This window comes from Chlamydotis macqueenii, chromosome 26, assembly GCF_036417535.1.
Source record: "Chlamydotis macqueenii isolate bChlMac1 chromosome 26, bChlMac1.mat, whole genome shotgun sequence".
NCBI lineage: Eukaryota > Metazoa > Chordata > Aves > Otidiformes > Otididae > Chlamydotis > Chlamydotis macqueenii.
Genome location: NC_141581.1, coordinates 3,681,470 through 3,699,891, shown reverse-complemented (window position 1 = coordinate 3,699,891; position 18,422 = coordinate 3,681,470). Strand labels below are relative to the sequence as shown.

The following is an 18,422-nucleotide window of genomic DNA, read 5'->3' as shown; positions in this document are numbered from 1 at the left end:
TTAACCCTGCGTGAAGGCAAAGGAGGATTTAGCACACCTGCACGTAACTGACAACCCAGCACTGACTCTCAGCTCCTCCTAATCTATTCAGGCAAATTATAATCTGCACATAAATTCTGGAAATTAACGTATTTACGCACAGGGAAAGGCTTGTTTAAACCGCTTTCGAGTTGAAAGTGCTGTGATCTCACCATCTTTCTTGCATGAGGACAGAGCTTGGCCAGCACTAATGAACTAACCAGGGAAGGGGAAAACTATTTTTACTGGAAAAGCGAACATCGCCTCCTATTTCACCAGCACCTCGTGGGTCTGAACAAGAGTCAGTTAAGGTAACGGGAAGGAGACCAAGACAGCCCCAACCTCCCTGGCCTGAACTGCTGCGGAATGACCAGCTTTGGTATGTTATTTTGCTTCCTTTAATCTTGGTTTTCAAATCTATGAATGCACAATGCACTTTCTTCTTGCAGTCTGAAATAAGAGCCAATAGCAACTCAGTGCACTGCTCTGAGATTCTCGTAGGAACCAAGTATGCAGCATTTGCCAAAGTTCTTTTAGTACCTTTCGTGCTGTGCTTTACCTTTTTTCAATATGAACTTAAAGATATTCACACTCATTTGAAGAGCTGGCATAAAGCCACTGACAAGCTAGGCTGAATTAAACTGGAAAAAAAAAAAAAAAGTGCTAACAGGAAGAATCAAGTATGTGAAGCTTGCTGTACTGCCAAAGCAAAGATGTGAGAACAGCCTCATAGCCAGATTGCCCTGAACATACCTGCTCACCCTCTCCAGGACTTAAGTTACTGGTAAACTGCTCCATGGAAGCTACTCTGGGTGAAGAGCTTCCCCTCAGAGGCCAAGGGCATTCACTGGATAACTAAAAATCATTTTAGAAAGGAAATTTATACTGGGTTTAATCACACTGGATTTAGAAAAGACAGCCCGCTTGCACTCATACCCTCAGATCTGACCTCAAGCTGCAGCACTAAAGAAGGAACCCGGTGTCCCGGACAACAGAAACCACCACCTGCATTCAAAAACTCTGACTCTGCAAGTCCATGTCCTGCCATGGACACTCAACTCACCCCTGAAGAGCCAGGCTCTGGCTAACCTGGCCCATCCCAGAGCCAAAACCCCTCTGATTGAACTTGGAGACAGCCAGGGACACCCACCATGGCGGTCCGTCCTGCAGCTGTGGACAAGCGCTACACCGGTCCCCTTCAGGCCACTGATTCTCTTCAACCATTGAGGTTGGCTCCTGAAGCAATCAAGGCCCTACAGCAATTACTAACTTCATAATAGTTAAATACACATGCTTATAATTTTATCAGTGAAACTTATCTCTGCAGCGCTGAGATCAGAGTTTAATGAGTTAATGCTATGGAGTTTGGACTCATCTTATTTTACTTCTTTTGGCTGCAGAAAACCAAGTCCTTGTCATCTTGATGAGTAAAACCAGACCTTTTAAACCCAAACAACTGAACACATTTAGTCATTAAGTTCTTGGAGAAATTATTCTGCACTAAAGTGAAGTTTAGTCTGGAGAAGCGCTGTGCTCTTCGGACAGAAGAGGCTGCACTGGCTCCAGTCAGCCCCTCGGAGCAGGAACGCTCCACAGCGACCCAGCCAGCATCAACACCGCTTTGCTTTGTGGAAAGGCAGGTACCTCAATTAAATCACACAGACAAAAGGGACGGAATGCTGGTCTCCCGCTTCTGTTTGACAAGAGAAAGAGGGAATCTGGCTCAAGAGCAGAGTTTGAAGAAATCAGCGTTTCATTGTGCGAAGAGGAGGTGACAGGTACTGACCCAGTACACGTCCTTCAGCAGCCTCTGGTTAAGGAACATAAGCGCCTGTTCCCGGCCCTATGAGCAAAACAAGTCAATAACGCCAAGCCCAAAAATTCAGCTGTTATGAAAAAGAATATTTAGAAATCTAACTAGAGAGACAATTTTCTGTAGGAAACATGAAGGAAAGTACATAAAGGTGTGCAACCTTCAGAACCCAACAAGCACCAACAGCCTTCCTGCAGAGAGGGTTCCTACTCTTCTTTAAGGAATAAAGCAGCTGGCCCAGAGAAACTCTTTCATCCCTGAGTCCTGGGACGTTATGAGCTGAGTGGGGAGCATCTTTGGATTATATCAAGTTCAGACAATTGCTTTAAAGAGCAAGACTGCTTTTTTTGCTGCCACCCACTCTAAACATAGCAGCGGTGGAACAGTTTGGTATAAGGCAAACCTGAGCCGACATCTGAGTCGCCCAAACCGTCCAGCCAGTGGGTCTCAGGGTAGGGCTAGTTCATATGCTCCAAAAGAAGATTGTTGGCTGGGATTTTTTTGCTGGGTTGCTTTGGTTTGTTGATTTTTAAGACTTTCATAATTTCCTTCAGTTCTCCTGGAGCTCAGAACTTTCAATGGGAGGACCGAGAGGAACACTGTGGACAGGCTTTTACAGAATCCACATCTCAGAGGTGAGCAATGCGATGCCCATCCCTCCCGGGAGATGGGTCTCCATACTTTGACAGCTTAAGCTTGCTGTAACAACCCTTGTTTGGGCTACTGTGATTTTGTGCCTGCCTTGCACGCTTCATACCAGCTGCTCATCCACGCATCCAATGCATTTGAAGCCCCTCTGGGGCCACACTGCAATTTCACTGGAGACCTCCTCTGTGTATTTTGGCCAGGCTTTATGCTCTGATGATATAGCCCTCCATCCAGAGATACAAACTCCACATCTCAGGGCAGTGGAAGATCAGAGATGAACTGGAGAAAACAAAGGCTGCCTCAGCGCCAGCCTGGCACTCTTCTGCCTCATCGTTAGACCAATTTATGTTTCTCAAAGCATACTTTACTATTTCAGCAAGCAATACTCTATACATAGGTGGCAAAGTGGAAAAGGGCATGAAGGCAGCAAGAAAGTTTTTGAAACTGGGGAAGAATCTTTGCTCCAGGTTTTGACAAATACTTTTTTGCAGATCTGTGACACCACTTCCAACAGCACAACCAGACTGACCCAGATTTCCTTGACGCAAGGAATGTATCGAGCCTACAGTCGCAAAGTAAGCCCAGCTCTTCAGGGGTAACTACCTTAGAAATTAACTGAGCTACAGCTCGTCCCTACAGGGGACCTGAACCTGATTTGTTCTTTCAGCAAGGTTTAAGACATTGTTTACATTTTTCAGGTTAAGAAAATCTGAAACAAAGAGGCAAGCTTTGGTATCTTTCAAATAAATTCTCTAGCATGAAATTTAACTGCTGAAAAGAAACAGGAAAAACCTGCTTCAGGACAAAGCTGTTGCTATGAGAATAAGCCATGTCCAAACACAGCCACTTGCAAATGAGATTTCTTCTGCAAGGGTTTTGAAGAGAAACTTGGACTAACTCTAATGCCATCTGCATTTTTCTATTTTACAACATGGGCTATAATTACAATTCCCTTTAAAATAACATTTTTCAATGTTTCCATGCCTTTTGAAATTCCTACTTGTAACACCCTAACCCTAAATCCACCTAAAAAAGATTCATTTGCAGTTATCAAATACAAAAGGACAGATCATTTTCTTTTGTGAAATACAGATATGGAAAATTTCACCTGAAAGGTGATTTTTACAATTAGCAAGATATGAAAAACAGGAAGCTAAAGGTGCAGCCTTGGCTAAATCATTCTCTAGCAAGTAATTACTACAATGAGCCTCATTTCAAAAAGTAACTACAGCAAAGTCAACAAGTTTACATTTGTATTAAATGCAGGCATGTCTTTGCAGGACCAAGGCTATAACGTTTCCAGCAGCATTGACGTGAGCAGCAGAGCAGCACTGAACAGGAAGAAAGTGAGGGGCAAAACCAGAACAAATGGTCAAAGAAAAAAACCCAACACAACAGATAAACACAATCTAATCTTGTGGTTCAATACAGCAAAACAGAAATTCTGTTATAGCTCTCTTGAGGATTTACAAAGTGTAATTTACAGGAATCACGCTCAAAAAGTACACCCTCTTCCAATCAGAGGCAGACTAGCTAAGAGCAAAGGCACTGAACTGATCTGCTAACTCCTCTCCAGCTCTCACTTTGGGGAGTAACTAGCAAGGCAGAACTCCATTCAGCACCTGTGGGACAGCTTCTTGGTAATGCCAGGTCAAGAACCGTCCTATCCCACCCGCCCCATGGTTGCTGGCTAGCTCACTCTGCAGACGGAGGTGGACCAGGCACGGGAGAAGCAAGCAGAACTAACACAGAGACAAGACATCTCATCCCTCCGAACAGAGGAGCTGAATGTCGCTGCTGACAGCCAGGCTGGACCTCAGACACTCCAGAGGAAGGATCTCTCTGCTTTTCCATGAAGATCTAAAATCTCTTCAGGAAGAAGGTTAAACTAAATCCTTGAGCACCTGTAACAGTTATTAGCTCACGATATTGAGTTCTGTTCCTTTTATTTTTCCTTCCTCCCACCTCTGACCTAAATGAAAGCACATCCTGTATATCTGTGCCACTCCCTGTATTCACAAAGAGACCAAAGCAGCCGTTGAGCAGCCTTCAGACCTTCTTTCCAGCAATCAGCATCTCCCAGTCCCAACAGCATTTTAATCCAAGCCACTCGGTGGTGGCACAAGGCCACTTCATGTTGTCCCGAACATCTCCCGTCATATTCTACCTTCTTATCCAGAATGGAGGTTCATCATAAAGGGGCAGAAGGAAGAACAATGTTTATCATTATGCAAAGAGCCCTCAAAAACTTCAGGCACACAATCTAGAAAAGTTTTTGCACTGTATCTAGAAAGCACACGGTTGATGTTTTTCCCATCAGTCAGGGCCACTATTACTATGCAAAGGCTACTGAAACACATCACACCTCCACTTTACAGCACTAAACTGTGCTGCGCAGCCCTACTTAGAAGTCAGTCACAAGTTCTCACACGAGCCCGTACTCATCACCTCACACCTTGTGGGGTGAGGTTATCGGTGAAGAACATCAGTTACAACCAGAGGAAAAAGTCATGACTCCCTGTGAACTTTGCAGCTAGGGGCTGTGCATGTTCTGTCAATGTAGACATGAGATGGTAGTATTTAGTCAGCTTCCAGTCACCTACATGGCAAAAAAATTTAACTTCACTTCACCCGTTAGTATGCCACCTGGTTCCGGTAATCCTTCCTCCTTGTCTGCACTATCTAGAGAGACTCCACGACGTATTTGGTCAGCTAGATTGCGGCAACGGAGTGTTTTTAAGAACTCCATTAGTGTAACAAATCCAGGCAAAACCAAGGCTGTTCCTCCCCTATAGCAGCCTCCGGGTTTACCAGAAATCAAAGTTTTTCTCTTTTTTTTTTTTTTTTTAAAAAAAAAAAAAAGCTGTTTGCTGCTTTTTCAAAGATGTAGCAGTTCATGAAATGCCACAAGATCAGTGTGTGATGCAATTATTTCCCCATCTGTTAGTGAAATAAAGTAAACAAGAAAAGCAGTAAAGAAACATTGGAATCACAGAGTGGGCAAGAGCAAAGGGGAATTATACAAAGGAGAGTAGCACTTACTGGTTTTCACTTGGGAGAGATGAGGTTGGGAAAGAGGCAGGGTAGCAGCTACTCCATGAGTCGGCAGCCAGGATGGAATTCTGAAAGGAGAAAGCAGAACAGTTACAGCAGCAGAGATCTGGCATGATTACCTGCAGCTGCAGACCTGAAGCCAGGCTCATGACCTCTCTCCCTCAGCGCCTCCCGTAAGCAGAGGTGGCCCTTCATCTCTCATCGTAGGAGAAATCTAGTGCCACACTCCGGTTTCAGCTTTTGTACCTACTTTCCTATGCTGTCCCCAGAAGGACAACAGGGTGAGTCCCCTTTCTTAGCCCCTAAATCTCAGTCTCTGCGAAAAGCAAGCACCAATCCCATAACTCAAAATTGGCTTGCATAGGTAAACACCTAAAAACATTGTTAATTTCTTTTTGTCCTCCCACCTCCCTAAACGATCTCCAACATTAACAGGAAGCTTTTAGCTCAGCGTGTACCAATACAATCACGGAAATAATACAGTATCTTACTCATCAACTAGCAGATCAGTCTTTCATCTGTCTTTTTTTGTGTCCAAAGCAATGAAACCTCATGCTTGAAGCAACATGCACTTGGTGAAACGAGGCTGGTTTTTTAACCTCTATATTCCTACATGTGACAAAACTCAAACAAAAGTTATAAACAGAAACAGAAAACTGCAGGAACATGTAAGCTATTTCAGGATAGAAGTTTGCTTTTTGCCCTGTTGAAAACACGCACCAGGGACCCGGTCCTATTTCAGGAGCTGTGTCAGGACAAACACAACCCTATTCATCTCTGCCACTCTCAAGAAAGGCACAGCTGGACCCAGCAATAGATTTAGCATGTCTCAGAGAGACGAGCTGGAGCAGAAACAAAGTTTGCAATTCCGCATAAACTCTTTAGTCCTTTCCCAGGAGCCTAGCACCTACCATCTTTCAGAGAGGCGCTGTTTTAATCACAGCCTTGCTCTCTTCCTCTCACTTCAAAGGCAGCAGCCAGCCGTCACCTCAGCCCTCCAGCACTCCCAATCAGTGCTTCATGCCCCTGGACAGCTGCCTAGAAAGACTGCAAACACGCGCAAGGACTCCCAGGACTCAACAGGCTGGACTGCTCTGCTCAGACGCTTTCTGGTGACACCCTCCAAGCAGCCTCTCCCCACCCCTCGCCCTCACCTCCATGGCTGGCATGGCGAGCTGGGAGCGGAGGCCAGGGATGCTGTAGAGCGTATTGCCTGACTGCTGGTGCTCGTGCTGCGGGTAGTTCTTCCCCCCGTCCATGGCAGGGTGTGCTGAGGGCATCAGCCTGCGTCCTGCTGCATGAAGTCCTCAGGGCAGGTGGAACAGGCTGTGGAGTGGTGGAAGGTTCCTTATCTGTGCTCTTCACCCTGCACCATGTCCTAAGGTGGAAAAGAAACATGCATTTAAATTTTAGGAAAGGGGGGAGAGAAAAACATTTCTAAGAGCAAACATAGCTAAGAGATCAGTAAACAGATGTCAGCCTGTGAAACGCCTGCTGCCTCTTTATAAGAGAGAGGTTTTTACTGGGAAACAGAGTTCTCAAATATCACCACACCTGGAATTCACCCAGACCTGTGAACTTACATTGAACACACCTCTCCCGCCTTACTGCAAACACCGCAGAAGTCTGGCAGATCGTCACAATCATCTGGATTTTTGCAGTAGACACACAGCTGGTTTGTATCTTAAGGAATTTTCTTGTCTAATATACAAAAAGATTCTCACTTGCACGCATACTCATGCCAATCAGTTCCCCCAAATCCCTCACTTTCACTAAAATATGCTACGTAGGCGGAATACCATTCCAGGGAGTACTGATGGCCACGCTGAGCAACGAGTGAATCGCCTCGCAGGGTCCCAGTGCGCCCAGATCTCTCATCTCGCTGCACTGTGACGTCTCCCTAACGTCACGGCAGATGTTCAGTGTCCACTAACACTTGTTCCCTACTGCTATGCACAAAGGTCAAGCCAGATAGTATACTTTTAGCATTAATACCATTAATCTATAAGAATATAAGAACTTAGCAGCTGCCTTCCATTTTCCCTGTTGCTAGAAGATGAGATTTTAGAATCACGCTAAGGCAAGAGTACTGTTCTGGCAGGAATTAATCTCATCAAAAGACATTGCCTTCAGTGCAACTTGTCTGTCAAAAGCTCCAATGCAAATTTTGATTTTTTATTTTTTTTTTCTAAATTCTCCATAATGCCACAGAACATCAATTTCCAATCGCATTTATTGGGTTTAAAAAAAAGAGAGATGGAAAAGTGACCTATACAGCCAGAGGAGCAAGAGAAAAGCACTCGTGATGTCTTTATTTCCACTGCATTTTTCTTTGCCCCTCTTCTGCCTCCCATGACCCTGTCTGCCACCAGAAGCCTGTACCGTGACAGCCGAGTAAATGAAACTGGCCAATACATTCTCATCCAGCAAGCTAGCCAAGCAGAAAAACTAAAGAGCGCAAATCTAAGCTGCAACTTAAAATACGCCAGCTTTGATCATTCAGAAGATACTACTGGCTACAAACAGTATTTTTGAAAAGTCATTTCTGAGTCAGAGGCCCTTTAAAAATAAGTGACCTTTCGGCAGACAAAATTATTTCTGCATCTGTAACGGAAAGTGAAATTCAAGTGACTCTTTCTTTCTTTCTTTCTCTGGTGGCAGCAGTCATGTCAGGAGGGCTCCGAGCAGGGCTCGCATGTGCGGGCTGCAGAACCCGCAGGAGACCACGACATCTCTGCTGATTACAGGGTGGAGAGGCCGACACAGACCCCGCAGTGAAGTTACCAGGCAAGGTCCTCGCATTCAGGGGACCTTCTGGGTGAAAAGCAGAGAGCAGCGACCCCGCTGCCTCTGCTCCTCTAACAAGCTGCGGGTGCACAAGTGCCTTCACAAGACAGAGGCTCCCAGACCGAATTAAATCATTTGCCAGAGGCTAAGCACTTTGTGGTTTAAAAAAGTATTCCCCTCTTTTATTTTAGCTAAAGAGGTAGTCACGCTGGGATGCACACGGTTTACGTAAGCTCCCAAGCCCGCGCTGGATGAAAGCTGTGGCTCATCAGGGTGGGGCTGCAGAGAGCAGGCAACTTCCTCAGAGGCAGACTGGTCAGCAGTGGGTTTGAAGAGACTGCGGAGTTTGCGAATCCCATCTTTGCCCCTTCCCACAGCCTGACAAATTGTGGGGAAAAAAAAAAAACAAAAAAAACCCACAACAACAAAACCTAAGTGACCAAGATGCAAGCGTTTTCCCTAGGAAAGCACAATGAAACATCACCTCCAGGGAACAAAGTTTATACAGCGCCAGAAGTTAACACCAGGCTACCTGAAAAGATCATTAAGTTACAAAAATCTCAGAGCATTTTAATTAATTGCTAACAGAATAAATGCTCTTTTCAAAGGCCCAGGATCACCTAGATCCTTTTCACTGGCTTTATTTCACCAGAGATTTACTGCAGTCTCATTCTTTTACAAGCAAAAGTGTTTCTTTTTATTACACCATAAAATCCACGCTCCGGTTTTATAGTCCATAAGCCCAGGAGCAAAAAATAACTAAAAACACTTAGCTAGCACCCCAGCATGCTAATTAATACTGTTATACTGGCCTCAAGCCTCTTGATTTATTAGCCAAACCTTAGCACCAGGGTTCCCAAAACCTGTCGACTTGCAGTCTGGAAGCCTCGTTAGCAGCTGCTTCATCAAGGCCCTCCTTGACAAAAGTCAGCTCAGCAGCAGGGCTGCAAGCAGCAGCAGCAGCATTACTAGTGGGTGCTCTGGCCCCACTGACACACCAAGTGTTGATGTCCTATTATTTAAGCAAAACCTGCTTTGTGTTACATCTCCTGAAGACAAAGGACCACAGATGAATTTCCTCAGGCAACCCAACATTCACCTCCCTCCCCTATCAAGCGGCTTTGCGCACAAAAGGCTGTGAAGACATTAAAATATTCAAGGGCTTCTTCCTCCCAAGCTGCATGATTTATTGCAACAGAACTTGTGAACAGGGATGCATAAATGCAGACTTTGACCTCAAGCCCATTGTGAAGAGATGTAATAAAAAGCTTCACTAGTGAGAAATGAAACAACCTATGTTTCAGCACCCCAGGGGATGCTTTCCTCTGGGCTTTAGGGCTACTTTCTTCTTTTCCTTTCAGTTTTCTCTGATGCCACCAGTGGTCCACAAGAGATCCTATGAAATTTGAAGTCACATCTAAGGAAGAAAGTATTAAGAGACAAGACAAAGGTTTATCACGACTCCAGTTATCTCCAGTGCACAAAAGATGAAATCGAAGGGTCTGCTTTAAAAATAGCCTCATTCCTTCTCCCAGTCTTTAAATTCCCAGCTTTTCTTCCTGTACCAGCGGCTTTGACAAGAGGACCTGGATTATAAATTAAGCCTGTGCTACAACATCCCAACCCCCAAATGAAGCAGTGCAGCAAACCTACAATTAGGTTTGTTTTCCACTTCCATCAACATGTTCCAAGATCCTCTGGCCTTCCCTCTCAAGAGACGTTGGCAGTACATAGCTTTAAGGAAGATTTTCTTCCTCTTTTTTGGGGGGGAGGTGGGCAGGGGGGGAGTTGGTTTTTGTTTTACAGATTACTCCTCAGAACAGAGATGGGGGGGTTTGCTGCCCTAAGGGTCAATGTCACAGACTGCCTTAGAGCTACCGATATCCTCTGGTGCCTTTAAAATACTGCGTCTGTTCTTTTACCAGAGATTTAAGGTTTTTTGCTGCTTTTTTTCGTTCCTATTTGTAACAGCTTTCGACAAGAAATCAGCAGCAGTTATTCCCGTAACAGCTGTAGTAAATATACAGCTTTACTTACACATCCAAAGTAACTTATGAAGGGTAAAATCAATATCAGAATTTCTCCCTGCCTGCACTACATTATCTCGTGTCTTGGCAACACCAGATTTGGCTGGCCAGATTCTCTGCAGAGCAGAGAACCTTTCTCTAAAACAGCATTAGTTTCTTAGGAAAACTCTTGCACAATAGATCATACCCAATTAGCAAAATGAAAGAAAACTGCTTACGGAACTGTAAACCTCTACGCTTGAGAAATGGTCAGATGGTAAAAGACAACGCTTTGAATTTGCATGACATAATTCCTCTGAAGAGATAAAAGTGAACAGCAGTCCAGCCTTATAGATGGGCGGCTCAAAAACCAGAGATCTTTTGTTCGGAGACGCCAAGGAAATCAGTAACACAGTTAAGGATGAAACCCAGATGTCATGGACTCCCAGCCTTGTCCTCCAGGTCACACAGGAAGAGGATGAATCCCCTCAACATTTTCTAGTTATACCAGAACGAAACAGTCCACTGCCAAAGAAACGTTACCTTAACGCACAAGCATCACACAAGAGCTACCAACCATCACACGACCGCTATGAACCGTCCGCCCACGTGAGCTCCTTGATAGTTCTGATAAAGGCAAGCACGCCCTGTCAGCGTTTACTCACACACAAAGAACCACTAAAAAAGGCTGAGTACAAGCATGGAAATAAGAAAGCTGGAGTACTCTAATGCCTTGGTTTACGGGGGAGTCCGAAGTTATATTGCAAAAAAACCATCCAAGTATCAGCAACAGTGGGAAGCAAGAGGCATCAAGAATTCACTCTCCACTCTGCACCCTTCCCTCCATTGCCTCAACGGCAGAGGACGCTGAAGGCACTTCTTGTCAGAGCAGGGAAACAGCAGAGCACGCAGTGGACGTCACCAAACCCCAACCTTCTGCACCCCGCCAAAGCTTCAGCACTGCAGAATAACCTTCTATTCTCCATGCAGGATGAGCACGGTCACATCGGGGTCCGGGGATGATTAACATGGAGTCCGTTAACAGCTCTCACTAAGCTCACACTCTGCTACGAGAGGGCTGCTGTCCAGCTTGCGCGCTCAAATTCCAATTGAGTGGAAAAAGAAAAATCCAAGTAAAGCCAGTTTCAGAGATCCATGTGAGCCCAAGGACAGCAGGACAACATCCGTCACGAGAACAGGAGACGTGGAAACAGCCTTCGGTATGCGCTTGTCTTACCCTCCTCCAGGCAGCCTCGTCACGGAAAACCATGAAAATCACCAAGTTCCTTGCAAGCCAAAGCGCTCTCATTTCCACATCCCATCCTGTCGCTGTAACAATAAAAACTGATAAACACAGAGGCCCACAGTTTGCAAGTGAACTGTTACAGTAAACTTTTTCATGAACATTTTTCCACTTCTCTTACCAAATATAGCCCAACAAAGTCACAGTTCCCACTGTCAGGGCAAACCAGAGCTCTCTAGTTTAAGAGCATTTCTATTACGGAAGCATGCAAGCAGCCCACGAGGATTTATTAAAAAAAAATAAAAAAAAGACTAGGGCATTATGAGCAACTAATTTGACTTGGGAGTATCGGAAACTCCAGGGCCAGCAGTGATAAAAAAATTTAATTACTGATACTAACTTTTGATCTCAACAGTCAAAAAAAGGTTCTAGTTCCACAGATTCATACCTATGTTTTCTGAAGTGTGAGAGTAACCTCTGGTACTGTCTAAGATTGAAACCAGAGAGTTAAAACGCTCTTTCATGAGTCATGGATTAAAAAAACTCTTTGAAAAAAAAAAAAGCTCTCCCCTGTCCTGTTAGCCTTTGACAACCAGACTTGGGATGTCTGCTGATTATTCACATTTAAAATTTCTACTTAGGGAAAAAAAAAAAAAAACAACACTAAACAAGCAGAGTGCTACCACCAAATTCAAGAATTGACTCAAGCTTTTCTTATCACTAGAAAATAAAGAATGCAGAATCATGCACAACAGTGATCTAGAACTCAATGACAGAAGTCATATCAGGACATCATACCGAAACGAACCCTGGTGCATGGTCACACCCCCGTGAGCGCAGGAAACGGTCATTAGTAGCAGAAGGTATCAAACACTGACGAGGAATTTCAAAAAGCTTCCCGTATGGATTATGCTTCAAAATATAACTACAAAGTAATCAGACTGATTTTACAGATGGGTTATTTGTCACACAGAATTAACTGAAGCACTCCAGTGCATGATAACTATTCAGGGAGCAATATAACCCAAAAAACCCCAAACCCACAAAATAAAAAATAAAAAAAACAACACTATACACAAGAGAACCCCAACCAAACAGTGCAAGGATAAATCCTCTTTAAAAAAAAAAAAAAAAAAAATCACTGGAATTGATTTTTTCACTTCCCTGCCACAAAACCTATACAATTACAAAAAATTATCTCACAGCACAATCTGTAAAGCTGCCTACTTACAGCCTAGCAGAGAAGTCTTCCAGAAGATGAGGCTCCCACAACCGGCAGTTACATTAAAGGAAGTAAAGGCCAGGACGGGAGAACACCAGCTCTGCAGACCAGCACCTGGTACCAGTGGTAGCTGGGACAGAAAGGAAGGGAACTCCAAAACCAGGAGTTCCTAACTTTGAGAACTTCAGCAATTTTCTTCTCCAAGCATCACTAAGAAATGGCAAGGTGATCTCCCAGCTCCAGAGTGGTGGCACTCAAACAACGATGACACAAGCATGAAAAAACCACTGGATTTGCTTCTTTACGGCTGAGCGGCCTATGTTTAATAACGAAACCAGTCCCCGCATGGCGTGAGAAAGCCCCGTGAGCAACTGGATTATATCATGAGTTCTTCTGATTAAGCTGTAGGAACAGTTTCAATGTTAGTAACAGCTTGCTTAAAGGTTTGCTATTCAGCCCAGGCAGTAAGGGACAGCTTCAGTCTGGAATTCCTGCAGAATCCATCATGTGTAGAGGTTACGGAGCACAAATGTCACCTTTTAACAGCTTGAGCTTTTTAGAAATTTATCGGACCAGCACTGCAGCAGATAATTTCCAATTTGAAAAACATAATGAACTGCTCTGCAATAATCAGGATCAATAGAGCCGTGGGGTAAGAGCTCAGTTCAAGGGAATCTGCAATCCAGAGAGGTGAAAGCAACCCATCGTACACTCATAAACACAAGCACTTCCTCCTGTTGGGTTTCAGTCTTTGTTAGTGTATTTTAAATTGTCCCCATTAAAGGAAGACAGGTAGGAAACCACAGGTATGCACGGAACAGCCAGAGCTAAACCTGCTGATCGTGAATTACCATGCACCGGATAATGACAAAGAGACCTCAGAAATTTGATCCAGTTCCTTCTCCTGCTTGCAGATTAACTCCCCTCGCACCTGCCCACCCACACCCACAGAGCAGAAAGGGAGCCCCAGGCCTCGTGCCCCCACCCGGCTCCACTGACTCCTTCCACCAACGCGCTCCCACTGGGAAACCATCAACACGGGCAACCGTGGGAGCTGCAGCTGGAAGGAGTTCTTCAGAATACAATTAGTACATAACTGCCCAAAGAAACGGGAACTCAATACTACGGAACTCTTCAAAGGCATTTCTATGTCTGAAGCACCAAGCTAGCTTCAAGTTCCTCTTTAATGTTTCTTCTTGACATACTCTTGGACAGTTTAGAGCAAACAACATTCTGCCTTGAGGGATGAGAAGAGAAGGGTTCAAATCAGAGTCCCAACTGCTGCCACCGGCAGTGACTCACTTTGAGAAACAGGAAAACCAAGGGAGGGAAGCTTGGATCTACCTTTCTGATAGCGTCACGGTCCCCTCGCAGAGCTACCGTGAGGCTCCATCACATTTAGAATAGGGACTAGCAGACAAAAGACAATATCTGAGTACGAAAGTTCAACACAAACAGAAGTATCAGATCTTTTTCCTTTGGGTAAGTCAAGATATGAACAGAAATAACTTTTTTTTTTTTCCATTCTCTCCGCTATTTGCAGCTTAGCTCTTTTTCATTAGGCAAATCCAGTTCTTTGCAGAGCAAAATTAAATACAGTACTGCTTGTTTAAGTATCTGAAACACTGCTGGAAAAGGAATTCCAAGCTAATTTACAAAGAAGGCAGAAGTTAATGCAGAAACAGAAAATACTGTGGGTGACTCACTCTGGCTTTCTGCTATTCTTAAGCAAGAGATTGGTGAATTCATATTTGAAAGCCAAAGAATCCAAAGTTTGTTCCTTATCAGGAATTATCTTAGAAGAGAGAGTTATACTTACCTTAATGAAAATAGAAAGGAAGAATACATCTCCAACCTTGCATATTAGAAAATGTGAAAAAAAAAAATAAGTGAGCATGACGCAGACAACTTCAAAGCAATATTAGAAAGAGTTCTAGAAAAGAGGGGTGAAAAATCTAACCTTAGGCAGCTGAGGAATACAGCTCAGTCCAGTTACAAACACGTAAGATATCATCAATCTAAAGGATACTTTCTATCTGTGATGAAAACAGAATCACTTTAGGGCTTTCTAACCCAACCATTTCATGCCACCTTGGTCTCCTGAAGGCTTTCGGTGAGCAGGAATGCACTCGGGAGCGTTTGTCCTGCACAGACTTGGAGCTGTAAGCGTGGAGGCACAGCACGGCCAGGCTCGTCAGCAGCACTGAGAAGGAAATGGGGCAAACCTTGCTCCTTACCTGGGCTATGCAAGGCAATATGGAATTGCAGCGTGAAACAATCTATTTGACAGATTAACTGCTGGAATTAGATAGTCTGCAAGCAAAGGGAAGAAAAATTGAGATAATTCCAAAGCTTCTTGCCAGATCTATATAAGATATATGGTGGAGCAGGCAAACGAGCAAACCTGCCCTCCAAAGACAGTGGTGTTTCAAGAATGAAAAGGAAGAGCTTTACCCTTCCAGTGGTGCTAGCTCATCCTCATTTGAAGCTCAGACCATACTGGGGAGGTGGGGGGGGAATATCAAAGACAGCTTTTTGGAGGGAAAAGTCCTCGTTACAAGAAAATATTAACTGTCCCACACAGACAGACTTAAAGTAAGCCAGATAGGTTTACATGAGCATGTAACAGACTTAATTATTCTAAGTGCCGAGAAAAAAAGAACAACTGAAAAATAATACACTCCGAGACGGGTCAGGTTGCAAGACTGTAAGAGCAAAGGCAAGAACAAGGAACAGAACAAGGAAATGACAAAAATCTGACTCACTGAGGAAGAGCACAACGGCTGTATCTCTATTGCATAGGTCTGCCATGGAAAGAGTCGTACCATTAGCGAGGAAGCGCTGTATGGCACAGCCGGGTGCATGCACATACGGAGCCGGGCTGCGCAGAAGGTGACTGTCACCCATCGGGAACAAGCTCAGGCCCCAGAGCAAGCACAGCTGGTGGGTAAAGGAGGCTCAGCCCCCATCATTCATCCACCCCTACCAAACATGAACAGGGGCGTTCTTCTTTCTCCCTGAGAAGGGTCAACACCGGTGTAAAGCACCTTTGCACCAACCAAGGACTGTGCTGCACCCAGAATGTCACTGCCTGACACCGGGACACTCCTTCTTCCTGTCCAGATACTTGTAGAGTCGCAGCGGCCTTAATTCTTGCACAGAAACGCAAGACTAAACAATGAAAGAGGGAAAAAGTTGAATCTGGAGTCTTGTTGCTGGCATCTGCCCCAATGTGCCACTCCCTAAACTTCCAGGGATTAATAGGAGGCAATTAAGTGGCACAGCAGTTTTAGCAACAGCAGAGACGAGAAAGGTTCGTATCTCTCTTTTATATCTATCCACTGGTATAAATCGTCTTAAACCTTCCACAGATGGATGTGTTTCAAAGCTGCACAACTGGAGTTAACTGCTGATGCTACCTGCAATGATGACCTCACTTTTCATTCGTTCAGCTCACAGGGACTGCAGAACATCACGTCCCCTGCTGCCCTGGACTCCGGTTCTCCTGCAGTGGAGCTGTCCGGTCCCTGCTTCACCGTTCCAAGTTTTGTGTTATTTCCCCACAATGAAGCGGCTGCAAAGCAGGCAGACATTCCCTCCACTCGCAGGCTGCTCTCATTCTAACTCTCCAAATTCAAATGTTCTGCTTTGGGTAACAAAATATTGCTCCACAGGGACCCAGACAGACTCAAAGCAAAGGTTGCTTGTGGGGCAGAGACTGATTCCACCCATCCCTGCTCTTCAATCTGGGAGAAGAGGTAGGAGTATTTCTGGAGAGAGCAAAAATGACTCCCCATACGCTACACATGCTTCTGCCAAGAAACACTCAGCACATTTTTGTGTAAATCTATACAGCATCATCCTCACACAATTGTGCACCAAAATTTCCAAAGCGTAAACAGGCAAGGGCTCGGGTTGAGGCAGGTCAGTGACTCAAACAGCAAACGCACAAAACTGTTCTCAAAAGCAGGGGCTTGAGCACTCCCCCTCAGCGGGGCAGAGCCCGAGCAGGGCACTGGGAGCATCAGGGCTGCTCTCCTTCTCACCCGTCACAAACATGGTCCTGGAAGAAAACAAACCACGGCAGGAGCACGATGGGTGCTGGCTGCCAGCTTGACACGGCAGCCACGGCGCTCCGCACAGCCAGGGTCCAGCAGCAGCGAAGCACGCCTGGACAGAACTGTAACACAAGCACTAACAAAGTCAGCCTCAGAAGCACACCTGCGAGGTAGAAACGTGGTATTACACCACTTAATTAAAGGGAAAGAGCACAAAGATCTTAGCTGACTAAGGTCAGAAGCCAAGAAAACACAGGTCCCCAGACTCTTTACACTTCGCCTCTACCCCTAGATTCCCCCAATTTTCCCCCCAGTTTACCCCAAGGCACTCAATCACGAGACAGGTTGGAAGAAACACTCTCCATTAGAACTGAGCAGGTCACGCAGCCGCTCACAGTGGAAAAAAAATACTCCAGGACATCAAAGCCTGCTTCCCTACTGATCGTAAGCACATGAACCCCATTTCAAACCAGCCAACCTCCAGGCAAGCTCAGCACACACTTTTTCTCTTGGAAGAGGAACATATTGGCCCTTTCACAGCTACATGTTTACAGACCTTGATCTTGTTACCAAAAAAGTCTGAAGAGTTTTAAGTTTTAAGCTGAAAAAAAAAAATGTTCCAGAAGAATATAAAACTCCTGATTAAGGCTAGAAGGTTTTCCTGAGAGATCCAGACTCTCACAATTAAAAATCACAGCGATTCAGTGACTACAGTCAGCTCTTTATTACAGTGCCACTACTCAAAAAGTTTTAAATCTGTGTCAGCATTTTATTATAGACCCTCCGTGTCAGGGATCTATAACTTAACCATTAAAAAGGGCTATTCAGCCAGGAAACACAACCCTCAAACACACTGTATGCTCACTACTTTAAACAACAACAACAAAAAAAATTAAAATTCCTGTCCATGTACACTTTAGCGTTAAAAAAACCTGTGATGAAAGTAGCTGCAGCTTTTCAGCGAGTGTCCGGTCTGTCAGACGCAGCCTTGTCCCATGTCTGGCACATGACGAAACATGACGTGTGGTCCTGCTGGTTTTGTTCCAAAGTCCGCAGGGATTAGTGGGGGGATCCACTACGCGGAGAGCTCAGCAAGCATAACGCAAAACATCAGCGCTCAACAGCAGACAGCCGGGCAGCTAAAGGGAGGGACAAATGACTTCTCCAAAGTTTGTTCCTGTTTAAGGATGAGGATGTAAGACTCCGAAAAAGGTAAAGCATGGGAGGAAACTGCACTTAGCAAAACATTAAGAAATCCTAGGGTCTTTTTAAAAGGTGTGAGCTCATACATAAGAAAAGAAAAATCCACTCAGTAAAATCTTTCTGAAGGCTTTTAAAAGAATCAAGTTTGAGATCTATCATTAAAGAAAAGAATGTTGCAAAATGCACTGGCTGTGCCATCTCCTATCATGGCACTCCTGGTTTACCATGACATTTTCCTTTATAAAGAAAAAAAAAAACGTTCTCTTTCAGCTGGCTTGAAAGCCCAGCAAAAGCAGGAGTATGATTCCAAGAACAGACAAAACATTATTGAAGGAAGCAAGGTGGGGAGGGGGGAAAATGTACCTTCCTT

General features: G+C 44.7%; 1 protein-coding gene across 5 annotated transcripts in view; it reads right to left on the bottom strand.

Moving 5' to 3' along the window:
- SBNO2 (strawberry notch homolog 2) overlaps window positions 1-18,422 on the bottom strand; it is a 65,425-nt gene that overhangs the window by 43,806 nt on the left and 3,197 nt on the right. For 3 of the 5 annotated variants that reach the window (XM_086767211.1, XM_086767210.1, XM_086767208.1), the window contains exons 2-3: window positions 6,688-6,911; window positions 5,522-5,601 (exon numbers count right to left, since the gene is read on the bottom strand). In XM_086767211.1, the coding sequence (XP_086623337.1) occupies window positions 5,522-5,601; window positions 6,688-6,813 (206 nt within the window). In that variant the 5' untranslated portion in view covers window positions 6,814-6,911. Of the gene's footprint in view, window positions 1-5,521; window positions 5,602-6,687; window positions 6,912-7,116; window positions 7,137-11,563; window positions 11,659-18,422 lie in introns of those variants that run through there. The other 2 variants (XM_086767209.1, XM_086767212.1) reach the window with 2 other exon arrangements.